The sequence below is a fragment of the Pristis pectinata genome, chromosome 14 (assembly GCF_009764475.1).
Source record: "Pristis pectinata isolate sPriPec2 chromosome 14, sPriPec2.1.pri, whole genome shotgun sequence".
In the NCBI taxonomy this organism is placed as follows: domain Eukaryota; kingdom Metazoa; phylum Chordata; class Chondrichthyes; order Rhinopristiformes; family Pristidae; genus Pristis; species Pristis pectinata.
Window position 1 is genome coordinate 43,354,348 of NC_067418.1, and position 27,911 is coordinate 43,382,258.

Genomic DNA, 27,911 nt, shown 5'->3' on the forward strand with positions numbered 1-27,911 from the left:
AGAGAAGGTTTACCAGGCTACTAACTGAAATGGGTGAGTTGTTACGTGAAGAAAGATTGGAGCGGCCAGGCTTGTACCACTGGAGTTTAGAAGAGTGAGAGGCCACTTGATTGAAACAGAAGCACCTGAGCAGGTGATTGATCCTCTTGACCAGGTGATTGTGGGGTAATTAGGGTTACTGTTTTAAAAGAAACAAGGTCACTGTTTTAAGAGTGGTTGGATGAAATGTTTTTCTTTGAGGATCATGAATGTTTGGAACTCTTTCTCCATGGATAGTGGAAGCAGAGGTCTTTTGAATGCTTTAAGGCAGAGCTAGAGACATTCTTGATGAGCGAGTTGATGGAAAGTTGCATGGATAAACAAGAATGCAGAGTTAAGGCTGCAGTTGGATCAGCTACGTTCTCATTAAATGGGGGAGCAGTCTCAAGAGTGATCTACTCCTGCTCCAAGTTCCTATGTCCACATTATTATTCTCTAAGGGGTTTATATTATACCTGAACTTTCTCTTATTGCTGATAGATTTTTTTTTAGGGCATATGATTTTGATATTCCTTGCAAGTTTTTTTCAACATTCCATCAATATTTTAACCATGATTCGCCCTAAATGCATTTCTTAATAAACAGCCCAGATTACTGATTTTTTTGAATAATGTTTCACATAACTTTCTTGCTCCATTTCTAAGATGGATGTAGATCAGTTCTTAATAAGCGAGGAAGTGTAAGGTTTACTGGAGGGGTAGGCATTAATGACACAATCAGATCAGCTATGATCTTACTGAATGGTGGGGCAGGATCAAGGGGCTGAGTGGCCTATTGCTGCTTAAAATCTTTGTATTTAGCTGGGGATTTTAAATAAAGGTAAATGCCTCTCTGTCTTCTCGTCCAGACAGATCCAGGATACTTTTGTAACATTATTTAGTTTGTGGAGGTGTGTGTGGGGTTGGTATAATTTCTGTTAATTGTCCATCATCATACTCCACAATTCACCAGGAAAATAATGCTACTATTTTTGTTGAAGAGCTCTTTACCATTGGGTTTTACATTACAGCTGGGTTTTATCATCCTCTGCTATTATCTTTTGAGTGGCGTGATGGGTCTTTAGGCACTTCTTTTTCTTCTCCTTTCAGTATTCTAAAGCATATGTTATATTAAAAAAGATAAATTGTCTGTGCTGTGTAATACATAGAACTATGTGTTTTTCATTATTGATTCACCTTACTAATTGGCTAAAAGCATTGAAGTGGAGGAGCTTGAGCACCATCACTTCTGGTAATATTGACAGCACTGTTAAGATAATTATTGCACCTTTTTTTAGATTTCTTTTTCACTGAAGCCCGTTGTTTGCTCCTGCAAACTTGGAAATAAAATCTACTTTTAATGTGTGAGTGTACTTTACTGTCTAAAGTACACAGTTCTGTTTGAGAAAATTCACAGTCTGGTTCACAGAATAATTTGTATATTCTGTGAGGTTTGTTACATAAACATCACCTCGTGATAAGCACTGCTAACTCCAAAAGATTATGGACATGCTCCTGATAATCTAGTTGTTGCTAATGATGTCTTCCTTCATGAGGCACATAATTGGTCTCTTAATAGTGTTATCCCAAGCTAACGTGTTAAATAAGGTGTAAAGGGAGCACTTGTTAGCTGTTGTGAAAATGCAATCCCATATTCCAATTACCGATCTTCCTCATTTTCAATAAAGTTTTTTATTGGACAAAGTGTTAAGACGGACTTTGTCCCTTTGCACTTAATTAAACCTACCTCCTCCTATATGTTGAAAGTCAATTTCACAAGACTAGAAAGAATACATTAATAATTATCTTATAATTGTCTTTTTGGTATCCCATAGATTTGAGAAACAATATAATCTTCCAGTATAAACTATTTACCAAGAGGCTGCTCCATGGTAGTAGATACCTAGAGGAAACAATTATGATTAATTTAACCTCATCTACAGTCACTTGTTAAACACCTGAAAGTACAACATTTCAACAGTGGCTTGTTATGGAAAGTAAATTGAAGTGGATTGAATGGGGTATAAATTGATGCTGTGCATTTTATGTTCCTCTGATTTTAAAAATTCCCAAAGATGATCATAAGTTAGACTAAATATAAAAAGTTATGGTAACTTTTACATTGAAGGCTACCTTTCCTTTGCAAAAACATTCAACATGATTTTTTGCCTATGTGCTCCAGTCAACTCTTACGTTTGCCGTTTGCAATGTGAGACCAGAAGTTCTTTCATTTTTTTAAATTGCAATTCTTCATAAAGGTTGAGTAGAGATGTCACCTATATTACCAACTTGATCTTTTGGTTCTGGGTTCAGATTCTGTCAATTGAAGTTGGATATGGGGTAGAAACAGTTTAATGGTTTTGAAGTAGTGCACTTATTTTATAAAACTGTTCGCAGGCTTTTTTCTGCTCAAGGTCACAAAATCGGGGGATAAATAGAACTCAATAGTGTTTGGTGTATTGTAAATGCTGGCTGACTGTGCAATTTTCTTCAGGGCACACTGAAATTGATGGTCTGTAATAGTTCCTACATTGCATATTTAAATCAGCAGAAGACTGGCTTTAGTAGTGTAAATGAAGATGATATAATTATGGATGCTGTATGCAGTTATTTCGGTATTAAAGCCTGGGGGAAGAGGTAAATGAGATTGTATGTCGATCCTATGGAGTCAAGGTGATAAATTTTAAAAATGAAGTTAAATTATGAGAATAAAGATGGTTTAAATAAAAGCAGTGAGCAAGAAATAGGTGCAAATAAGATGAAACATGGCTTGCTTTTAACGGTAGAGGCTTTGTTTCAGGAAGTTGTTCAAAGTCTGTATACTGCTACTATATTTGCAACCAGTTAAACAATGACAAGGGGAGAAATTGGAATTGTCTTTAGCAGAAAAGTACTGAAATAAACTTGTTCCAAGCACTCCTAAAATTGGTTTGTCCTTCTCTCCTATTCTTAGAATTACATTCATTTTGACTTGGTAACTTTCTTCATGCATCACGTGCAACAATTTACTTCATTTTATCAGTTTCTTTGAGAATGTCTGTACGTATAGGCAGATTTTGTGTTCTAGTTTTGAACTTGTTGGATTCCTTGGAATGCTTTGATTTATCTGCATTTGAGTTATCCTTAGAGGGATGTGGAGAAATGTTTGTAACAAGTTTGTCTATTTTTAAATTCCCTTTGTAGGTTGTTATTGATTCTTTCTCCCCAACGCATTGTTTTAGCACTGACAAAAATCGATTGTTGGAGTTGGGCTGTGTTCCCAAAGGCTTCAATGAAATTAGATTGTAATTGCTTGTGCAAACATGCAACCTCATCTGATATATGCTAAAATGATCAATCATGTATCTATCATGGGGACTTTACTGCATTTAGATTTAGCTTTCACTAGTTTGTTCTTGTTTACATTTGCAATGCATATGTTGTACAGTGGAGAATCTTGAGGAAGATAGCAAGTCAGGAGAAAAGTTTGAATGTTAAAATAATTATCTGAATTCCCATAAGCTGAGAGCAGGTTATGTGCCTTTATAATGTAGTTGTTTGGTACCATCCTCAGCAAATGTTTGAAGCTGTACGCTATTTGTTAGGAATGCAGGGATGTTGCTTCAGAACAAGATAAACTGTGTCTGTTCTCAATTTACAGCAGAATGTCAGTTTTGTCTGAGAGTTAATGAGATCCCAGTAGTATTTAAGTGTGTGTTTAGCTGTTTGCTCACTCTTTTAAAAGCAAAGTACTGATAACCATAATGTCTGCTATATGATCCCAGCATTAGCACTAATAATATGTGAGGTTCCGGTTACAGTCTAATTGAGAAGCTTAAAATGAACTTGTTGGGCTCGTTCTTCTGCATAAAAGCCAGCAGCTTCACTGGGAATTGCCAGCTTTTTTACCAGTATAACTGCAGAAATTCACAATGACTCAGTGAAAGCAGAAGTCCTGAACTTGTGTTCAGCAGATTCCCAACTTTGGGACAACTGCCCTTCTCGTGGCGTCCAGTGGGGAAATGTAAACTTCCATGTAGTTCCCAGCATTGGGGCTGGTCCATTTCTAGTGAGCATTTTGTTATTAGGATGGGAAAGGATAGCTGTGGGGAGTAGGATAAATAGAAGGTAATTTATTCAGTTGTTAATTTAAACAAATTACTTTAATTGTAGTGTTTGAATTTTTTGAGTTTTGGTGAACATCAGAGAGGTGCCATTTCTTCGACAGCTGGTGACCCTGGTGGCATGACCTCACTGACTATTAATGCATTTCTAGGGGACAATCCTGGCCCCTGCTGGACCGCAGCAGTCACTTGGGAACCGGCTTCTTAGTGGAAGATGAGACCCAGGGACCTGCACCAGTTACGAGCTCACCAGTCAGCTCAGGGTCTGAGCTACCTAATTTATTGTACAGCTTGGAGAAGAACTGGAATAGTTTCTATTGGAACGAAATACTTAGAAGTAGGAAACAAATAAGGTTGAATTCTGTCTTGGGTGTGAAGATAATGGAATGATGCACTGAGCATTCTTATGCATTGAAAAGAGACTTCATAATGGAATAATACGGTTTCTGCATCAACATAACCAAAGTTCTGGAATGCAATTTTGGAGCATTTAGTTAGAATAGTAGCTTTTACAACTTGGACTGGAATCCTCACCCTTATCTCAGGTTGTTCGAGAGGCAATAGATATTGAATGATTCCCAACAAAGAAGTTTGTTTTCCTGGATCATAATCATTTGACAGATACATATTTTCAGATTAATGTAAAATTCTTTTCATGATTATGAATTCATTTGCGTTATTTATGTATACTGCCTACAAGTATCACCTTAAGGAGCTTTTTGGTCATCATGTGATATTTTTACCGCCGCCTTTGGGGGTTACTCTGCAGTTCTTGATTATAATTCTTCAACTGATTTACCAGTGCTGTGTCTTCTGCACATTGTCCAGCTTTTCCTACATTGTAAAGGTATACAAAAATCACAAATATCCTGTCTCTTCCTGGCCATGATGTATGTTGCTACACTTCTCCAAAAGGCATGCTTTTCCATTCACAGGTCATGCATCCACTCCCCTTGTTTCCTCCAACATGAGACCGATTATTAGTGTTCCTGCCCCTTTTTCTACTCTCTGTCACCAAGCCCATGATTTGCACGTAAATAACATCCACTGTCTTTACCTCAGCCCATCTGCCTCTGGAACAGTCACCCATGTTTCCGATGCTCCCAGCCTTGACCATCCCAACATTTCTTTTGTGGATCACCAACAGGTATCCTTCATGAACTGGAGTTTATCCAAAATTATCCTTGTGCATTGTAACTCTAAATCCTATTCACCCATGTTGCAATGGCTCCCAAGAGAGCAAAGTCTCATTTTTTAAAAAAAATCAACCATCTCCAGCATCATCGTGTTTTTCATCTAGATTCCAGCATCTGCAGTCCTTTGTTTCTCCATTCAACCATCTCTATGCCCTCAACCTCCTCCATTCCTCTAAATTTCCCCAGCCCTGTTACCCTCCTAAAACATCTGCTTTCCTTCATTTGGTGGGATTTCCCAGCATTAATCTCAGGAATTGCCACGTGGTTCCACACCAGGTCTCACCAGGTGCAAGATCTGAGCTCCAATGGTTTCAATGGGTCTCATAGGACAAAATTTGAGAAGGCCAAGGGGAAGATGTATTTTTATTAATTAATTTCTTCATTTTAATTACGTGCCCGTTCACCCCAAATAATTATTTAATTTATTTTAAATTATTTAATTCAATATGAATAATTTGTCAATGTCCCTGAAGGTCAAAAAATAAAACAAATGAGTACCTTTACAGCTGGCAGTGCTCTGCCCAAAGCATTGCTGGCAGGTCATGGGTTGTTGGAGCATTTCAAGGGTGGATCCTCCATACTCTGCTGCCTCAGGCCTAAATACTGTGTGGACCACACCAATGGACTCGAGGTTTGCAGAGCCAGTGAGATGTGCCTTCTGCATTTGACCTTGGTACGTGTGGGTGTAACTAGACCACAGGTGGGCATCTCTGCAAATTTCTCTCCCAATCCTTGTGTGTTTAACTACATTGTGAAGATGTCAATTACATTAAAATACTTCATGAGGCCAGCTTGATATCTGTTAATAAAAATGGTGCATTGATGCACTTCCCGTGCAATAAGTAATTGTTGAATTTTATGAATGTAAAACCTAATTAAAACAGGGCAATATTCCAGTTTTTTTCTCTCTAGTTCTACTTTTAGGCACGTGAGATTTTGCATTTATAGTGTTACAGACTAATACAGCATAGAAACAGGCCCTTCAGCCCAACTCATCCATGCTGAACAAGATGCCCATTCAAGCTGGTTCCATTTGCCTGCATTTGGCCCATATCCCTCTTTTAAAAAAAAATTTCTATCCATTTACCTGTATAAAAAATGTCTTTTAAGTGATGAAATGTCTACACTGGCAAAACCTTTTTAATTTGAGTTGAAACGAATGCCATTGTTAACTGTTTCAATTGATATTCGGGGAATATAAGATTTGCTATCCCTTTTGTGATTTGCAGGGATGGTGGGGAGAGATCACGCCAGCGAGCTCCAAGAAATGCAAGAATGACAGCCCCATCACTGGGTCGCTTTGTTCCCCGGTAAGACTGATTAATGTTGGAACCCTGTTGAACTATATTTACAAAGTTAATGGTCCTGTCGGAGTATTAGTCAGTATGACAGCCAGACAACTTGAATGATTAAATGTGCATGTTGAGTTTTCAAACAAATTTATCTCTTTGTTAAAAACCCACAGTACAGCTCCCAAGTTCTATATTCAGATTTGATTATTTCAAAGAAACAAAAATATATCTCCAACATTTATTTCTGTTTATCCCAATTTTCTCCTCTTTCATCAGATGAATTTTCCAACCCTTCTTGCACTATCCCGCCCTTATTTTAAAAATGAGTGTTCAACTTTAGTAAGCAATTAAAGATTTTTTGCATTAGAGTGCGAACTTGAAGGATGCTTTATAAGATATATTTGAGTCATATTGCACACTTTATTAGAGATATAGTGAGGCGATATTAATGTGCAGACACTGCTATACTACAGAAGGCTAGGCTTCATGTTTGTATTCAAGAATTCAAGCAGCATTCCATGTGGAAAGAACAGCAAAGGCTGTAGCAAAATGAACAGTTATAACCATAAAAGTTATATTTTATAGTATCGTCACATTAAATACATATTATTGACCAAAGAACCTTATAGAGTCAATATAGAGATGTGGTGCAATTGAAAGATATTCTTAAGCTGTCATCAGGGTAAATATGACAGTGGTACTTGCACTGCTTCATTTAGCCACTAAATTACATTTCAATCTCTTGTTTTGAGTCCCAGTGGAACATTTGAAAATAGATTTTCAAAAATCAACTTCTAAGTCTTCGCTCTGCTTTGTTAGTGATATAAATGGTCTATCAAAAAATTCAATCAGTTTAATTGATGATCTCCTTCACTTTGAAAAGAACTGGTGCCCTTTTGCATTTGATTAAATACTTTTACTTTTTATAGGCGATTTCTGCTGCCCGAGTATCTACCTTATGCAGGCATCTTTCATGAGCGAGGACAGCCTGGATTAGCCACTCATTCCTCTGTCAATAGAGCCTTGGCAGGTAAACATTTTCTGTGTGGTTTTGGAACCTCATTAATAGTTTTCTTTGTGCATTGTGTTTATCAAACAAATTAGAGTTCAGAGAAATACGTGTCACCTTGCACTGTATAACACTTGTAGGTGTTCAGATTGCATTCTATATAATACGACTAATTGTTCAGATTTTCTCTTGTTTGGTTGATCTAATTCAAATCACACCCTTCCATTTGGTTTGTTTTTAACCCCCCTTTAATTCCTCAGTCTTGTAATGGTGTTCACTGGCCATTGCTGCTGCTGTAAGTCAGCAGCAATAAAGCAAGTCTGTTGTTTTATTCACCCTTTGGTTTATCTTTGCTCTTGTATTTCTCAAATTCACTTGAATTCACTACAAGGGATGTCACAGGAATTTGATTACTTCCTACACTCTTTACATCAATACAGCAATGAATCTATAGATTCACTACCCACATGTTCCCCTCCTCACTTCCTTCCCTTTATTCCCTGGTCCACTGTTCCCTCCTATCAGATTCCATCATCTTCAGCCCTTTGACACTTCCACCTGTCACCTCCCAGCTTCTTGCATCATTCCCTCTCTCTCTTCCTCCCTCCATCACCTGCCTATCACCCCCCCATTTCACCTGGATCCACCTATCACCCGTCTGCTCTTGGTCCATCTCTTCCCCCTCAACTTTTTATATTGGCTATCTCCCCTCTTTCAGCCCAAATGAAAGGTCTCGACCCAAAACGTCAACTGTCCATTTCCCTTCATAGATGCTGCCTGACCTGCTGAGTTCCTCCAGATTTCCGGCATCTGCAGTCTCTTGTGTCTCTTCTCTCTGAATCTTTGTAGGTGTTACTTTATGTGCGTCTAATAAAAGCATAATATGCTGCAATAATATTGGTCAATTTCTGAGCATCCTGACGACTTTCACTTCACTTTCCACCCATTACTCCCTTGGAAGCATTACTGCAGGTTGTTTTTGGTGTGGCATGAGCTTCTTGGTTTACACTCTCCTCTCGAGAACAAATCTGTTCAGTAACCACCTGAAGACCAGTCTCTCTTGCAGTGCCAACTGGTCAGTGAGTCTTCAGCATGAATACCAATGAATAGTTTCATATTGCTTCATTTAAAAAAATCATCAATTCTACTTGTTCATTTTTGCAGTAATAGAGAAATAATAAATGTCCAGACATGCAGCGATAATAAAGCTTTTGTGTGTATTTGTGTGCGCATCTGTAGGCGTATGGGATAAAAACTGAATTTTATTACTTTCAGTCAGAAGCATTAGTGATTCTGTTTCTGTTTAAATTGCTTTTTTTAAAAAATAAATGCACGATGTAAATTCTGCTACTTTGCTTCAGTGACAATCCATTGTTACTTTCTGGAACCTATTACCATCCATCTTTATTGCAAAAATTCCATATTAAAATTCAAATATCATTTTTCAAGTTGGAGCAGATTAGAAATAAAAATAAGGGAAAACAGTTGTCATTGCAAATACAACAGTGTATAATCAGCTATCTAGATACTAAATTATATCTATTTTGCTTTACTGCTATAATGTTAAGAGAAGATTGTTCTGAGCTCATCCATGTGAATTGCATTTGGAGAGGATCCAGAAAATATCAAATTTGTTTGAGAGTTGTACGTTTTTGGAAAAGTGAATCACTCATCTTACAAACAGTAAGGTGACAGCTCAGATGTTCAGTGTCTGCCTGAAAAATTCCTTCTGTTATACTCTTTAGGATTGGGTTGCCTTTTTACTGAAACTAAAGAATATTTTTTTCCTTAATTTTTAGAAGTCATTTACCTTCACTGATTTGTAGAAGCCATGTCTCTCCTACTGATTTGCATTCTGATGCCTAACATGCTGGTTTGTAAAATTAAACCATGCCAGAGATGTCACTTAACTGCAAGGAGAGTGGCAGCACACACAGAGTTGTAATTGTTTTTTTTTCCTGACTGCAGCTTTATAATAAATGCCCAAGTTTAATTGCTTTGGAAACTTTGAATGAAACAAATTAAATATAGAGCACAGTTAATGAACCTCATGCAGTGTGTTACATGTGTTTTGTTACTTTGCACGAAATGAGGTTAAAGTGTTCATAGCAGTCTTATTTCCTCTGTAACACATATTAAACCAATTTTTTGAAATTAGTTATTTGAAACAGAGCTTGTCAGCAATAGAAAAATGGCAGCATTCAAAGTATAAATTTGCCTTAACTTCCATGACCATAAACTTCAACCAGCAGTTTCTTATTGGGCACTTGATCAAATCCCTTTTGCTAATATGTATAACATCCGAAGACATTACTGTATCCACTTGTTCAATCATCACTTGAAAACATGTTGTTCAGTAGCAGAGTAACTGTGCTTCTGTGATGGCAAATATGTTGACAGATGGACAGAAGCATGTCAATGTCATAGGATCATAGTAACGTACAGCATAAGACGGGCCCTATTAAACTTCCTTGGCCATGCCGACCATGATACCTATCTGCGCTTATCCCATTTGTCTGCATTAGGCCAATATCCCTCTATGCCTTTCCTGTCTAAGCATCTGTCCAAATGTCTGTGAAACGTTGTAAATGTATCTACCTCTAGCAGTTCATTTCAGATGTTCACCACCCTTCATAGAAAAACTTATCCCCAAGAAAATTATCAAAGACCCCACCCACCCTGGACATTCTCTCTTCTCCCCTCTCCCATCAGGTAGAAGATACAAAAGCCCAAAAGTACGTACCACCAGGCTTAAGGATAGCTTCTATTTTGCTGTTATAAGACTATTGAACGGTTCCCTACTACGATAATATGGACTCTTGACCTCACAATCTACTTCGTTATGACCTTGCACCTTATTGTCTACCGGCACTGCACTTTCTCTGTAGCTGTTACACTTTATTCTGCATTCTGTTATTGTTTTACCTTTTACTATCTCAATGCACTGTGTAATGAATTGATCTATATGAATGGTATGCAAGACAAGTTTTTCACTGTACCTCAGTACATGTGACAATAATAAAACAATTACTTTAAATTTCTCCCCACTCTCAAATCTGTGCCCTTTAGTTCTCGACTCCCTTGCCCTGGGAAAAAGATTCTGACTCTCTATCCTTTCTATGCCCCTAGTAATTTTATTAACCTCGTAAGGTCACCCTTTGGCCTCCTACGTTCCAGTGAGAATAAATCCAGCCTAACCAATCTCTCCTTGAAACTACACTTCTCCATTCCAGACAATCCTGGTGAATTTCTTCTGCATTCTCTCTATTGCTACCACATTGTTCCTGTAGTGTGGCATCCGGAATTGTACATAGTACCCTCAATGTGGTCCAACCAATGTTTGGTCTAACTGTAACATGACTTCTAAACTCTTATACTCAATGCCTTTTTTGCCAGCCCATACACCAGTGTTGCCATTTTCAGGGAGTTATGGACTTGTACCACAATGTCTCTCTGTACATCATTGCCCCTAAGATTCCTGTCATTTACTCCATGTATCCTACCGGAATTTGACCTCCCAAACTGCATTGCCTCACACTTGTCTGGAGTAAATTCCATCTGCCACCACTTTGCCCAACTTTCCAGTTGACCTACGTCCAGCTGTATCTTTAAACAACATTCTTCGCAATCTACAACTCCACCAATTTTTGCATCATCTGCAACCTTACTAATCGCATTACAAGCAAGTTCCTATCACTGATCTCTGCGGTATATTTGTTGCAGATTTCCACTCAGAAAAACATCCATCCATCCATCAATACTCTCTGCTGTCTCTACCAAGCCAGTTTTGGATCCAGTTTTCCAACATGCCTCATTCCTTGTGCCTTAACGTTCTGGACCAGCCTACCATGCAAGATCTTGTCAAAAGCCTTCCAAATGTCCATGTAAACTGGGTCTACTGCTCTGCTTTCATCAATTTTCTTCATTACCTCTTCAAAAAATACTCAATCAGGTGTATGAGGCATGATCTCCCTTGCACAAAACCATGCTGACTCCTCCCAATCAAATCCCTGCCTTTCCAAGTGAACTCAAGTCGTTTCCCTCAATCTTCTCCACCAACTTCCCTACCACTGATGTAAGGCTCACCAAATTTATCTCTAATCCCCTTTTTGAACAAGGGGGCAACATTGGCATTTCTCTAGTCTTCTGGTATTGCGCCTGTGGCTAACGGAGATGCTAGCAATCTCGTCCCTTGCTTCCCTCCCTGGGATAGATCCTGTCTGGCTCTTGGGATTTACCCACCTTGATGTCCTCCAATATTTATAGCACATCCTTCTTCCTAATACAGACAGCTCCAGAATATCATTGTACACCTCCATTAACTCTCCAGCCTCCACATTCTTCTCCCTGGTGACAAGTATTCATTTAGGATCTTGTTCATTTCCCTTGGCTCTACACTTAGATTACCCCTTTGGTCCTAGAGGGGACCTATTCCTTCCTCACCTAGCCTCTTGCTTCTAATATACTTGAAAGGTTTGGGGATTCTCCTTAATCCTACTTCCCAAGGTTGTTTAATGGCTCCTTTTTGCCCTGCTAATTCAAATTTTCTCCTCTATCCCCAATAAACTTCATGGCTCGTTTGATACCAATTTCCTATACGTGGCATACGCTTCCTCATTTTCCCTGATCAGATCTTCAATATCCTTTGTTAACTAAGGTCCCTGTATCTTACAATCTTTGCTTCATATCCTTACAGGGATGTGCTGACACTGAACTCCTAATATCTCACTTTTTCTTGCCTCCCTAACCCCCCACCAGTTGCTCCAAATCTACCTCTCCTAGGTCCTGTCTCAGACTATTGAACTCTGCCTTCCCCTACTTTAGGGCCCTATATCGAGGACAAACCTTTTTTTTTGCCAGGACTACCTTGAAGCTTACCTAACTGTGCTTACTGTTCCCAAAGTGTTCATGCACAGATATATATCATTTGCCCATCCTCATTCCTAAGGTAAGGTCTGGTACAGCTCCCTCCGTAGCTGAACTCTCTACATACTGCTTCAGAAAACCCTCTTGAATGCATTTTACAAATTCCTCCCCATCCAAGCGCTTTGCACTAAAGCAATCCCAGTCAATATTAGGAAAGTTAAAATCCCCCGCTACTACTTTATTGCTTTTATAACTTCCTGCAATCTGCTTGCATATCTGTTCGAATTCCCACTGACTATTGGGATGCCTGTAGAATAACCCCATCAAAGTGACTGCCCCTTTCTTATTCCTATATTCTACCCATACAGCCTCATTGACTGATCCCTCCAGGATATCCTCCCTGAGTACTATCGTAATGTTCTCTCTGAACAGCAGTGCAACAGCCCCTCCTCTTATTCACCCTCTCCATCACTTCAGAAACTTCCCATAACCGCAAAACATTGAACTGCCAGTCCCTTCCCTCAACAACGTTTCCGTGATTGCAACAGTATCATAATGCTGTATGCTGATCCATGCTTTCAACTCCTCTGTCTTACCTGTGAGGCTTCTTGCATTGAAGTAAATGTAGTTAAGCCTACCAGTCCTCTCATGCTTAAGATTAAAGAATTTATTCATTAGTCACATGTACATCGAAACACACAGTGAAATGAGTCTTTTTCTGTTACTGAGAATGTGCTGGGGGCAACCCGCAAGTGTCACTACTCTTCTGGCGCCAACGTAGCATGCCTACAACTCTTAACCTGTATGTCTTTAGAATGTGTGAGAGGAAACCAGAGCACTCGGAAGAAACCCTCCCGGCACGAGCACTAGCAAACCTCCCTGCAAGGATATTGGCCTCCTTCCTGTTCAGGCATGGAGCTTTAGTGTGGAACATTGTTACATTGCAATACATTGATGAAAGCAGCATATTGCCCACTATCTTAAAAAACAAATTTAAGTTAGCATTTTGTTTTTTTTTATATAAGGGAAAATTAATTTTGTAAATTGAGAAGTCTCATTTCAGTTCGGCTGGTAGCTGTGGAGGATGAAGTCTGCTGGTTGATTTTTCACTGCAATCTAATAAGTCTATTGCCCTACCAGAAAACGTGTGTGCAATATCTTTTAGTTCTGACTATAGTAGGAGATTGGTTGTGGTGAAGTTTATGACTTTGAAAGCTGAGTTGCATGATTATCGAATAAAGTTTTGTCTGTTATTGGTATGAAAGTTAGTAAACTGGTTCTGGTTTTCCTGCTATCTTTTGGCGATGATTTCAGTATGATATGAGTACAGGTTTTAATAAATTATTGGAAATGCATGTCAACAAAACGTTGATAAAGGCAGTCCCACCGGAAGTATAATTATCTGCAGAGATGGAAAAATAAGATGATCAATAAACTGCTCCAAATGCCAAATTAATTAATGTCTCCTCTTTTTGACACTTTGGGTTGGATGGGTCAGTGGTTGTGATTGTGATCTAGTTGTGAAAGGAGTGACTTAAAGTCACTGTGGCTGTAGAGTTTTGGTATTAATGATCCACTTCAAGTTGGTGTGAGCCCAGGAAAAAGATGTAATTTATTTTCTTTTAGATGATATTTCTCATGGATGCAACATCACAAGACATTATTGCAAATTGTTTCCTTTGAGGATTGTTGAGTGATTAAAAATATTAATAATGCAATTTAATAAAAATGTTAATTAATCATTGTTTTAGTCATCCTGTCAAATAGCAGTCTAATACTATTACTCTGGAGTGGTCTCACGGAGTGTTTTGCTTGAACTTCCAATGATAATTCTCATTGTGCACAAAATTATCTCTGCTTTCCTCCAACTTCCTTTGTTCACCATTGACAACTTTATGGCCTGTTATCGAAAGATTGGTTATTCTCATTGCAAGGTTTGCAAAAAATAGGAATACTTTATCTTTTGATGAGGTATTGCAAGAGGAGAAGAACAGGAAGCCAGGTAAATTGGTCTGGTGCTGGTCTGGGATTAACTACCTCTCATTTACTAACTTCTCCAGTTGTTGGTCATTGATTGGAACAAAGCTGACCTTTTTGCAATTTCAGAGAGTAGGAGGGAGAGAGATTTCCATTAGTCTATGTAGGGGGCTCCTTGTCTTCACCCAACCTCTGTTGCTCTCTCCACTTTCCACTTGCTCACTCACCCCCTGATGTATGGCCTCTCAGCAAAATATTTTTTCTGCAAAACCATTCCATTCATTCTGCAGGTCATGGCCATCGGCTTCCAGTCGTCTGTCCCTTCAGTTCTCTCTCCCACTCTCATTCCACCAGTGCCTTCAGCCAGTTTCCTAGTTTCATCAAAGTTTAATATAAGCTCGAGCAAAAACAGTTCATCTTCCGAAAAAGCAATGTATTCTCTTTAAATTGGGTTCAGCAATTTCAGGTAATTAGCTAATCCATGATTTGCATTTTATATTTCCAGCACTCAGCTTGCTTTCTTTGCAGTTTCAAATAATTGTTTTGCTTTTTAAACGTCCACCAGTCTGACCCTTCTCACTAATTGCTCTGCCAGCCATTTCACCTTGTACTACCTCATTTTGTCTTTTCATTACTTTTGCCTTCAGTTCTCTGGTAAAACTTCCCCTGGCTTCTCTCTCATTTTCCTCTGCTCTTTACCTGCATCGAAAATCTTATCAGAATTTTGGAAGATTGGGGATAAAATATCATCGATCTGAAATGTTAAACTGTTTCTCTCAACAACAGATGCTACCTGACCTCAGGATTTCCAGAATCTTTTGTTTTCATTTACAATTTCCAGCATCTGCAGTATTTTGCCATTATGCTTCTCCAGCTGTTTGTATTATCAGGCTTTTGATATTTGTCACCTTGCAAATGAATAGTGTGCAATACAATGAGACTCATTAAGAAAGAGAAAAAAACATTGATTTTCTTCCCTTTAAAAGGAAAAATTTGAATATCAAATTCAAATACTATACATTTGCATGTCGGATTCAGATAAATGACAAATTATGTCCTATAGCAATATGACTACATTAGAATAATAATTTTTGCACATTTGCCAGTGCTTGGAATTTTTGTGGGGCCTGGTGTGCATATCATTATTTAATTACCAGAAATCAACTTGAATTATATACCTTGCCTCCTCTTGCACTCTTTCATTTATTGAAGTGCTTCTGGCTGCTGTGTGGATCATAGGAGGGGAAAAAAAATTACATGAGGTAAAAGTGAAGTTCGTCTCGACTGAGAGCAGTTCGAGTGAAGTTCGACTCAGCTAGACTGGACTCAGCAGAGCTGAGAGAGTGAACACTTCAATGTCAATGGATAGATATTGGGAAAATGTATTGAGCAGATGATGATGATGGTGTAGGGGAAATGATGACAATCAAGAGGAGGGAACTAAGTACTTCACACCTGAGTATGGTGTCTGGTGGGAGGGGTTGGTGAGGCTGGAATCTTTGTTTTGAAGTTGAGGGAAGAATGGAAATTGTCAGTGTGAACAAGGAAGCAGTAAGAGTTCCTGTTTGAGTGGGTTTGGAATGTGTGAATAGAGTTGGATTCAATTGAGTGAGGAGACACAAGAGCAGCTTGCCTATGTGGACTGGGGTGACTAAAGGAAAACCTTCTTTTGGGTTAGAATGAGATGGTGGTCAGCACTTCCAACTGTTGTAAAAGGTCTAAAATAATGCATAACCTTTGGTTATCTGTGTTTTCCTGCCAGAGCTTAATCTTTGAGTAATTGATAATTTTGGATGAAAAAAACGCACAACACAATATATATGTGCATACTCATATAACATTCATTTTTAAAATTTGCAATGCTGTGCTTGATGTTCAAAAATGAAATGAACAAGACTTCTTTACCACAGTTCTCTGCTGTGTTTGGCCTGAGTATGTGTTTCTGTGATGTTAACTATGGTACCAGTTTCCAAGAGGATTCTCAAAGACTCTTTGTCCTTGGGAAAGTTTTTAAACCTCATTCTTCCTCATTGCCATTTTTGAAGGAAATCAATCATCGTCACATTTTATAAGACTGTCATTCTGTCACCCAGAATCAAGAGAGTTAGGTCCAAAACAGCAAGCTTAAAACTATATTTCGTCAAACCTAAAATAATGATAAATGAGTCTGAAATACAAAGGGTGCCTTAAGCTGCAGGAGACTTGCTAAGCTCTTAAGTTATCTAGCAACCTACTATGAATGGTATGAATGACAGTTAAAATACACCAACCTGATGTTTCATTCAAAAGTTATCTCAGTTCAAAGTGAACAGTTGTATGAAGCTGTGAAACTGGCAAAGATAAAAGTGTTAGAGTTAGGAAATAGGAGCAGAACCCAGCCCTGGGTTCGTATGTTAGAAAATAAAGGGTTTTTTTTGGGAGGAGCAGAGGTTGGTTAATTTTAGTACAAGTTGATCATCTGTGGCCCTGCTTGTGGACAAAATATATTATCTTTCTGAATTTTTTTTTCTATCTTGCTTTTTTCAATCCTTCTGTTAGCTTTCATCCAGTTTCTAAGCTTATGTGTCAGGAGTCACCAACCTCGCTTGGAATTTGTGCTCACCATGTTTTTTTCTGTTTGCCATGCATACTCTCCCTTTCTGTGCTGCCAAATCTTTTAACATAGGTATTGTATTCTCTGGAAAAGGACAAAGGAATTGGAGAATTGAGTTGGAAATACACTGAAGGCGAAGGAGGGTCATAATATTGTTTGAATATCTGAAAGGTGATTGCTAAAAAAAAACTTCCATTATCTTGGACTTCAGATTGTTACGAGTTTGAGTGGAATGGTGCTCAGTTCTCTGCTAGTTTCCAGTTCTCTTGGTCTTGACTCATCTCTTCCTCCTTTTGGACTAACTATTGATGTTACTTGACTGTTAGTGTTTTCAGTGTCACAGAAACTCGGCCACAAACAGTGAAAGAATAATGACCATTGATTCCTTTTCTCTTTGTAATATTGATTGAAGAATCAGTGTTGGCTTGGACACTGGGGATAATTCCCCTGCTGTACTTTAAATAGGGCTTACACTTTCCTGAGAGACTGGATGTGGCATTGGTCCAAAGTCTTATCTAACTGATGCTATGTGACAATGCTGCACTTCAGCACTGCATTAGAGTATCTGCTGAATTTTTTTTCTGCTCAAGTCACTGTTAATTGGCAGTATTGTCACTACATATACTTGTTCATGTTTGTGCTGTACTTAATTGTCTGTGCGGAATGCTTTGAGTCTTAAGGTGTTGATGCATTTCAAACCTGTGAGCAAATGAACCTGTCCATTGGGCAGTTCTTCCGTTGCAAGTTTTTGATAAACCAAATGGCTGAATTTGAAGTTTGACTCTAATCTCCTTCACGTGAAAAAGTCCGTTTCAAAGGAAAAGAAAAATTTCACAATCTTCCCACACCGCTCTTCCAGCTAACCCCACCACAAAAAGGGCCAGTTTGTGCTCAGACTGGCCCGAGCCTCGTGATCATTCCCAACAGGATCTCTGCAGTCACAGTTTTGTTTTGTGGCAATGAGGCTTCCAATTTCCAGTAGGTCTTGCTGCCGTCCCACGAGGTGGAGCAGTCGGTGAGCAGCAGTGGGGTCTCAAGTGGACCAATCTGAGGTCCTGTGCCTGGACGGCCTTGATGGCTTTCTGATGGTTCGTGCTATCAGGGGCCTTTTCCACTGCCTTAGTAACTGTTGAATTTAATAATTTAAAATAGTCAAGTTAATGATTGAACTATAGGACACGATGATGCTGGAGGAACTCAGCAGGCCAGGCAGCATCCGTGGAGAAAAGCAGGCGGTCAACGTTTTGGGTCAGGACCCTTTTTGCCTGCTTTTCTCCACGGATGCTGCCTGGCCTGCTGAGTTCCTCCAGCATCATAGTGTCTTTCATCTAGATTCCAGCATCTGCAGTCCTTTGTTTCTCATTGAAATATAAGAAGTTTATTGGAAACATAATTCAAAGCTAAAGGGAAATGAACCACTTTCCTTCACTTATCTATTTAATGGAGCTTTGTAACACCGTTCAAGTGAATGGCACTGTGCTGGAGCAGTTGGCTTAAAGCTGAGGCATGCAGTGTATCCTCCTCATTGGTCAGTACGATCAGAAATTGCTCATGGCCTCGCAGCTGGGTCCAGCAGTGGAACAGGCACATGTGCGTTGCAGTTCATTACTGTTGGCTAACTGTCAGCCCATTGTGTCGGCTGATTTTTTTTGTTCCCCAATGATAAATATCATAAGAGTTAAAGGCCCACTAGGGGGTGGTATGTTTATGTTGAATTCATTGTTCAAATAAAAAATATTGTGGGCTATGTTTCTTTTCGCAACTGCTCATTATATTTAGTATAATAACTTGAACGTTGTGTTATGAAATGCCTCTAACTTATTATTCTTTTCCACTTTAACCCTTGCCCACCAGAAAGCTTCCTATGACTATAGGAACTAAGAAATACAAGCAGGACTAGGCTGTTTTGCCCCAGAGCCTGCTCTGCCATCAAATGAGATTATGGCTGATAGTCAATCTCAACACCATTTTCCTGTCCTCAATCCATAGATTCCTCTAATATCCAGTAATCAGTCGATCTCAGTTTAGAATGCAATCAGTGACTGAGCTTTCACAGCTCTCTCGGGTTGAGAATTTCAAAGATTCATTATCCTTTGATTGAAGGATGATTTCATTAGCTCCTAAATTGCCTAGCCCTTAATTTTGAGATTGTTCCCTCCGGTTGTCAACTCCTCAGCCAGGGGAACATCTACACTGTATCTACCTTGTTGCACACTCTTAAAAACTTTGCATGTTTCAATAAGATAACGTCTCATTCTTCCAATCCCTAAGGAACAGAAACCACACTTACTCGTTCTTCCCTCAGGTTACACACGTACTATCCCAGTCTGTTGAACCTTCATAACATTCCCTCTGAAGAAAGGATGTCCTTTTTATTTCAGGTCAGGAGACCAACGGTCCAGGTGGAGTGTCACCAGGCTCTAAATAATTAGAGAAAGACACTTTTACTCCAGTCGTCAAATCCTTTTCCAAAAAGACCAACAGACCATTTTCCTTCTTAATCACTTGGTGCACCTCACGTTAGCTTTCTGTGACTTGTGTACAAGGACACCCAGATGCTCCTCTTCCCAATCTTCCACTATTTTTAACTCAATATTTCTCTTTCTTTCTCTACTGAAATTGATAACATTGTATTTTTATTCCACGTTGTACTCTACGTGTTGTCTTGTTACCCCTGTAGTTATGACAGTTTACTCTGTATTCTGTTATCGTTTTTATCTTGTACTTCCTCAATGCACTGTGTAATGATTTGATCTGTATGAACAGTATGCAAGACAAGTTTTTCACTGTACCTTGGTACAAGTAACAATAATAAACCAATACCACTCACTCATCTTGTCTATGTCCCCTTGAAGCCTCTTTAGACCCTCATAATTGCTCTCAGTCCCACTTATTTTTGTGTGGAAATGATACCTTTGGTCCCCTTTGCCACTTCATTAATATAGTTTGTGAATAGTAGGGGCTCGAGGACTGAATACCATGTCACAGCTTGCCACCCTGAGAAGGATCTCTTTATTACTGTTTTCTCCCAGTTATCCAACTCTCAATTCATGCCACTGTATTACCCTCAATTCCATGTGCTCTAACCTCAGTTACCAACTTCCATGGTGGAACCTTAGCAAAACCCTTCTACAAGTTTAAATACATCACATCCACTGGTTTCTCAGCATCTACAGGCAGTCCCTGGGTTACGTAAGGATTCTTCTCCTGAGGACTGTCTGTAAGCCAATTTCTCCATCAGAAACATCTGCTTTTTATAGCTACCCATACCGTGTTCCTCCACAAACACCTGCTATAATTTTATTTCGTTGAATATTCACCCTAACATTATCCATATATCTGTATCCAGTCATTAATGAATACCTCAAGATACTTTCTTCTTATCATTATTGTTACTATCTTGAAAAATGCTTTAAAAACGTATGGGAGAATTTGCGTAAAGTTGGATTTCTGTAAGTCAGGTCATTCATATCCTGGGAGCCCCTGCACTCAGTTACATACCTTCTTAAAGAACTCTTGTAGATAACTGAAATATGAATCCTTATTATTATTTTCTGTTCCAAACCTTTTGATACTTGGATCTCCTCGTTCACTAAATACAAAGTTAACTTGCAGGAATCAAGTGCCCCAGAGCAACCACCATTTAGTATTTTATACCATCACAAAGTATCCATTTTCTCTCTTCTTTATAAAGGGATGAAATATTCTCATGATATTTCATATTTGCATCTATTCCTTGGCGATCATAGACCTATTAACTGTCAATAGACAATAACTATAGTTAAAATGATCAAAACTGGAAGTTGCAGCTACATTCCAATTAAGTCAGGAATTACCTTGGGTTTATAAACTATACAATCCTTATGGAGGTAAAATTAAGCTGTGCACTTTACATGAGCAGTTGCTTTTTTCTGGATATAGGGAATGGGTGTCCTTGAATAAAAGCTTTTCCCATCCACCCAATTAAGCACAGTTTTCTTTGGAGAGTAGTTTTATTATTTATTAACAGTTGTTTTCTGCTTGGGGAACTGATTATAATACCTTGTGTATTGATAAATTACAGCAGCTGTTGATTGTGTTTGAAGAGACTTGTCAATTACACAAATTTTATGAGGACCAGTAGCAAGGGATATTAATTTTCAAGTAGTTACATTGAGGTTTGCATATAAATAGGTGTTGTGCATGCTTTTCACTAACATATGGTAAATGAAGTAAGATAACTGATGTCTTTATCAATCTCCATGGCAATTTAATGAAGAAAACCACCTGGTGTTGGGGAAATAATCTGATTTTTCACATTTGTGCAAATTGATTGTATACTTCCCACTATCTTCCATGTCTTTTTTTGTTGGTTTTCAAATAAACTGCATGGAAAATTTTTAATGGGAGAAAACACGATTAAGAAATTGAAAGAATGCCCTGCATGATCTCCAGTCAGTTGCACAAGTTCCTTCAGATGAAACTGGAAAACAAATATTAAAAGAATTGAAAAGGTAATGCTTTTGTGAACATTTATTTAACATGCTTTTAAAAGCCCACGTGGATAGCTTTAAATTTGAGCTATACTTTAACAACATCAGTGTACATAAGGAAACGGTTGCCCCCCCCCCCTTTGAGCAGGTACTTCTGGAGTCCAGGAAGTAGATGGAAGGGTGACTGTCAGGGGAGGGAAAAGGAAAGGGAAAACAAACAGGCAGATAGAGCAGAGGACCCCGGAGGCTGTTCCCCTCAGTAACAGGTTTTCCGCTTTGGAAGCTGTTGAGGGAGATGACCTGCCGGGGCCGAGCAGCAGTAGCCGGGGCCGAGCAGCAGTAGCCAGGTCTCTAGCACTGGGACCGGTCCTGCTGCTCAGAAGGGAAGGGAGGAGAAGAGGAGGGCAGTAGTGATAGGGGACTCAATAGTCAGGGAAACAGATAGGAGGTTCTGTGGCAGTGAGCATGAATCCCGGATGGTTTGTTGCCTCCCAGGTGCCAGGGTCCAGGATGTCACTGATCAGGTCCACAGGAGCGGGGGGGGGGGAGAACAGCCAGAAGTCGTGGTTCATGTTGGTACCAACGACATAGGGAGGAAGAGAGATGAGGTCCTGAAAAGTGAGTTTAGCGAGCTAGGCAGAAGGCTGAAGGACAGGACCTCGAAGGTAGCAATCTCGGGATTGCTGTCAGTGCCACACGATAGTGAAGGTAAGAATCGGAGGAGATGGCAGATAAATGCATGGCTGAGAAGTTGGTGCATGAGGGAGGGTTTTAGATTTTTGGATCATTGGGATCTCTTCTGGGGAAGGTGGGACCTGTACAGAGTGGACAGGTTACACCCGAACCTGAGGGGGGCCAATATCCTTGCAGCCAGATTTGCTAGGGTGGTTCAGGAGAGTGAGGGGGATGGGAACCGGAGGAGTAGGTCAGAGGAAGAAGGGGATGGGGAAAAGGCAGATCTGACAGGTAGAGAGGCTTTGAGGAAGGAGGAGTAGAGTACAGGCTATAAAAGTAGTAAGGTGGATGGGCTAAAGTGCATTTACTTGAATGCCAGAAGCATCAGGAATAAGGGGGATGAACTGAGGGCTTGGATAAGTACATGGGACTATGATATTGTGTCTATTACAGAGACATGGCTGACATCAGGGCAGGAATGGATATTGAATATTCCTGGTTTTCAGTGGATAGGGAGGGGGGGGGGGAGAAGAAGAGGATGGGTGGCGATATTGGTCAGGGACACTGTTACAGCTGCAGAAAGGGTGGATAATGTAGAAGGATCCTCTCTAGTCAATATGGGTGGAAGTTAGGAACAAGAAAGGGGCAGTTACCCTTCTGGGAGTATTCTATAGGCCCCCGGTAGCAGTAGGGATACTGAGGAGCAGATTGGGAGGTAGTTTTTGGAGAGATGTGAAAATAACAGGGTTATTATAATAGGAGACTTCAACTATCCAAATATTGATTGGCACCTACTTAGTGCCAAAAGTTTAGACAGGGCGCAGTTTGTGATGTGTGTCCAGGACGGATTCCTGTCACAATCTGTTGACAGGCTGACGAGAGGGAATGCCATGTTAGATCTAGTTTGAGGTAATGAACCAGGTCAGGTGACAGATCTATCGGTGGGTGAGCATTTGGGGGACAGTGACCATTGCTCCATAACCTTTAGAATTGTCATGGACAGGGATAGGAGCAAAGAGGAGGGGAAGATATTTAATTGGGGAAAGGCGAATTATGAGGCTATAAGGCGAGAACTTGGGAGTGTAAATTGGGATGACATTTTTGAAGGGAAATGTACTGTGGAGATGTGGTCAATGTTCAGGGATCTTTTGCAGGATGTTAGGGATAAATTCGTCCCGGTGAGGCAGAGAAGGAATGGCAGGGTGAAGGAACCGTGTGTGATGAGAGAGGTGGAACAACTAGTTAGGAAGAAGAAGGCAGCATACATAAGGTGTAAGCAGCAAGGATCGGACAGGGCTCATGAGGAATATAGAGTAGCAGGGAATGAAATTAAGAAAGGGCTGAGGAGAGCGAGAAGGGGACATGAAAAGACTTTGGCGAGTAGGGTTAAGGAGAATCCCAAGGCTTTTTTCTCGTACATAAAGAGCAGAAAGATGGCTAGGGTAAAGGTAGGTCCAATTAAAGACAAAGGTGGGAGGATGTGCCTGGAAGCTGTGGAAGTCGGTGAGGTTCTTATTGAATACTTCTCTTCAGTATTCACGAAAGCTAATGGGATGTTAGCTTTCATAAGTCAGGGGATCAAGTTTAAGAGCCGTGAAGTGATGATGCAGCTTTACAAAACTCTGGTTAGACCACACTTGGAGTACTGTGTCCAGTTCTGGTCACCTCATTATAGGAAGGATGTGGAGGCATTGGAGAGGGTGCAGAGGAGATTTACCAGGGTGCTGCCTGGATTAGAGAGTATGGATTATGAGGAGAGACTAAAGGAGCTAGGGCTTTACTCATTGGAGAGAAAGAGGATGAGGGGAGACATGACAGAGGTATACAAGATATTGAGAGGAATAGATAGAGTGGACAGCCAGCGCCTTTTTCCCAGGGCACCAATGTTCAAAACAAGAGGACATGGCTTTAAGGTATTGGGTGGGAAGTGCAAGGGTGATGTTAGAGGTAGGTTTTTCACCCAGAGAGTGGTTGGTGCATGGAATGCGCTGCCTGGGGTGGTGGTGGAGGCTGATACATTGGACAAGTTCAAGAGATTGTTAGATAAGCACATGGAGGAATTTAAATTTGAGGGATATGTGGGAGGAAGGGGTTAGATAGTCTTAGGTGTGGTTTGAAGGGCGGCACAACATGGTGGGCCGAAGGCCCTGTATTGTGCTGTATTGTTCTATGGGTCTATGGGTTCTATGGGTAATCTTGTGCCACCTTTAACACTGCAGTAAAAAAAGTGTTCTGTATTTTTTGAAAACTGTTACATGTGTTAAATCGGTAATAAATTGAGCTGTTAGTCAAGTTATTTGACTATATCCAGAAGCCCACTCAAATGATCTAGAAATAGCATTCAAATTTCTTCATTATCGCTGGGGATTTAAAAGTAAGTAAATAAATAAAACTGGCATAAGGTAGCTGGTGTCAGTTATGGTAACCATGAAATGACCAAATTGTTGTTGAAACCCACCTGGTTTGCTGATCTCCTTTAGGGAAGGAAATCTGTCATTCTTTTCTTGCCTACTTGTACGAGATTACAGACCCATTAATACGGTTAATTATTTGCAGTCACCTCCAAGTGGCCTTCCTGGTTGCATAATTCGAAAAGCAATCTGGGATGGAGAGTTGGTGCTAAGCTTACCAGTGACATCCACATCATGTGAGGAAATAAATTACAAGGGTTCAAAAATTTACTTTTTTTGTTATCTAATTGCTTTATAGATTATTCTGGGAGCAACAAACAGAAGCTAATATCAATAGCTCAGGCATTACCTTATCCGTGCACAATGGTCCACATGTATGTTCCAGTCAGAGCCTGGCTACCCGGTCTGAGCTCAGTGGGACCTGACTACGTGTGTAGAGTGCAGGTTGAATTTCAAAAAAATAGTAAGTTGTTGGGCTGGTCTAGGATTTAGGTAGGTGATGCTTGGGTTTTAATTTTATTTCAGAATGGACCTCTAACTGCAATGTGCATCTTGGTATTGTTCCAGTATCAGTAGGTGAAAAATGTATAATGGCTATCCTTGAAGGATAAATGCCATGTTCTCAATCCATTCTAAGTCTTTTCTGTGTCAGCTATCCTTGATTATAAAGAGATCTTCCATTCATGTGGACTATTAAATTTCATTTACAATTTGTTGATATCATTTCCTCCCTCTCCACCCTGCCCCACACTTCCCCATCAATCCCACTCAATTACCTTCACAATAAATAGGGACATTAATTATTCTGTTTAGATTGCCATTAGACTTGCTTAAGTTTGTTCTAAGTCTTATTGTGTAGCATTCTAATACGGGTGTCATGAGGGTAAGAACAGTCTTAAAGTAAGAAGATCTATACTTACCCCTGAATGCATTAACATGGCCAAATGTAACCACATCTTCTGGACCAAGAGTGCTCAGAGTTGGAGTAAAAATGCTGGTTCATCTTTGGTTCAGAAACTAACCTCAGCCAGATCGCTTTCCAATGTGTTGGTGTTTTTGCAACTATTTCTTAATTAATTTTACAGGATATTAAACAGTAGAGAGGTGATGTGATTATTTGTTTCTGCTCTGTCAGCTTCTTAAATTCAGAACAAATTGCTGAGTGCAGCTTTTCTAGTAACAATCTTCCCTGTGTTTTCTCTACCTTTGTTAGGTCAGAAAGAAATGATTTGTTCTGGCATTTCAAATTTGCATAGGAAATGATACATGCATCCTTTGCAGGACCCTAATTGTACCATTTTATGCAGGTAGATTCAAACCTGTGATCTTATATTGTTGGTAATGAATTTTGTACTTCATTCTGAGAACACAAGCAAGTTTGCTGGCTCCATAACAAAGAACCCCATGTTGTATTAGTCTGAAAACATAAAGATTCTTGTTGATCAGGGGATGAAGTTAATCCAAACTAAATGTATCAGAGTATTTAGATGTAAGCAAAGTTCAGTGTGTATTGATGTCAATAAGCCAATAGCATCCAGCCTGGAGCAAAATACAAAATGTTGGAGGAACTCAGCGGGTCAGGCAGCATTTATGGAGGGAAATGGACAGCCCTCTGCCATCAGATTTCTAAATGGTCCACGAACCCATGAACACTACCTTGTTATTCCTCTTTTGCACTATTTATTTAGTTTTGTAACTTAGTAACTTTTACATCTGTATGTCTTTCACTGTACTGCTGCAAAACAACAAATTTCAGAACATATGTCAGTGATAATAAACCTGATTCCGATTTGATGTTTCGGGTTGAGACCCTTCATCAGAATGTGCCCTGATGAAGAGTTTTGACCCGAAATGCCGACTGTCCATTTGCCTTCATAGATGCTGCCTGACCCACTGAGTTCCTCCAGCATTTTGTGTGTTGCTCCATATTTCCAGCATCTGCAGGCTCTCTTGTGTGAGCACCCAGCCTGTGGTGTGGCGCTGAAGTGTTCATAGCACTTCTCCATCAATGACAAAACACACAATTTATTCATTTAACTGTTTGGGGAGATCTAATGTGTTATTTAAAAGACCTCACAGCCAGTGATGTAGCATTTCCTCAGTACTACAATAAATCACTCATCGGGTTATGTTTCAGATCTTGGGGAGAGGTTTGATCTCAGAGCTTGTGACTCAGAGTTACAAGCACTTTCAGTAGAGTTTACAATTTGGTTTTGGCTGGAGCACCAGTAATTAGGGGTCATGTCCAAAGGCGAGAGGGAAGTTGAGCAGAATCTTTGCACAGTGTTTTGAAACATGGTTAGCTTTGCTGCTGAGGGTAACTGAAGCATAAAATAGTGATTTTTGTTTTGTTCAAACTTATAGTATCTGTCAGCAATGGAAGTCCTTATAATAAGCAATTGAGTTCAAGTAACTTTTGTTTTTTTTTTAAGTACTGATATAGGCACAACAGCCCAAATTATAGTTCTAAATGTATGTGCCCAGCAAAGTTTGCATTATAAAAATTCTACAAATTGTCTTGTCATTCTATCAGTCTCTCCCTCTCCTTTCAAACATCATACTTCGTGCAAGACAACGTAATATGAATTGAAGAAGATTTTAGTGAAATAATTGGCTGAAGCTAAAATTAAACAGTCATGTGCTCCCACTATTTAGACAACTGACAGATGGGTCGGTGTTAAAAATTGTAAGACAGAAACTAGCAAATAAGTATTACTTTCAATGGGCAGAAGACAGAGCTATAGCATGCAAGAGAGCACAGTAACAAAATCCTCTAGTCTTGACTAGCCTTAAAATGATGAAGTAATATCACAGAATTAGTTAAAAGTTCAACAAAAGCCCCATGTTGGTTTCATCTGTAATACTCTAGAATGTTTGCAGGAGGTTTTTTTTAAAGTCCTGGCATTAAGGAGCCCCTCCAGTGGGTCAAGGAGCACTGAGCCATTTTGCTAAAATGATCCCATTTAGAGATAGCAAGGCAATCACAACTGGCTTTAAGGCCAGTTTAAGGGGGAAGATGGGCAAATTCCTTTATTTCTGATAGATGTCTGGAAATTCTAAGTGGAAAATTAATGACTTAATGTCAGTGAAGATTATTTTCCAACTTTGCATTGAAACATCATGTGCTTAAGTTGCCGCTTGCATTGTTTTCACACAAGGAATGACATATCGGTAGGAGGGTGTTCCAGCAAACTTTGATAGATAATGTCTAATGAAGAATTTAATTGAACCATTTATCAGGCAGTTATCACACATCAACAAAGGTGAAAATGACAAATCATTCATTTGTTCCACTTATAT

At 39.5% G+C, this 27,911-nt stretch overlaps 1 protein-coding gene across 7 annotated transcripts in view; it reads left to right on the plus strand.

Annotated features, from left to right (window-relative positions):
• The window catches only part of LOC127577845 (activating molecule in BECN1-regulated autophagy protein 1-like), a 340,012-nt gene that overhangs the window by 157,298 nt on the left and 154,803 nt on the right, over positions 1 to 27,911 (plus strand). For all 7 annotated transcript variants that reach the window (XM_052029452.1, XM_052029455.1, XM_052029456.1 and 4 more), the window contains 2 exons: positions 6,546 to 6,626; positions 7,538 to 7,638. In XM_052029452.1, the coding sequence (XP_051885412.1) occupies positions 6,546 to 6,626; positions 7,538 to 7,638 (182 nt within the window). The remainder of the gene's footprint in view (positions 1 to 6,545; positions 6,627 to 7,537; positions 7,639 to 27,911) is intronic.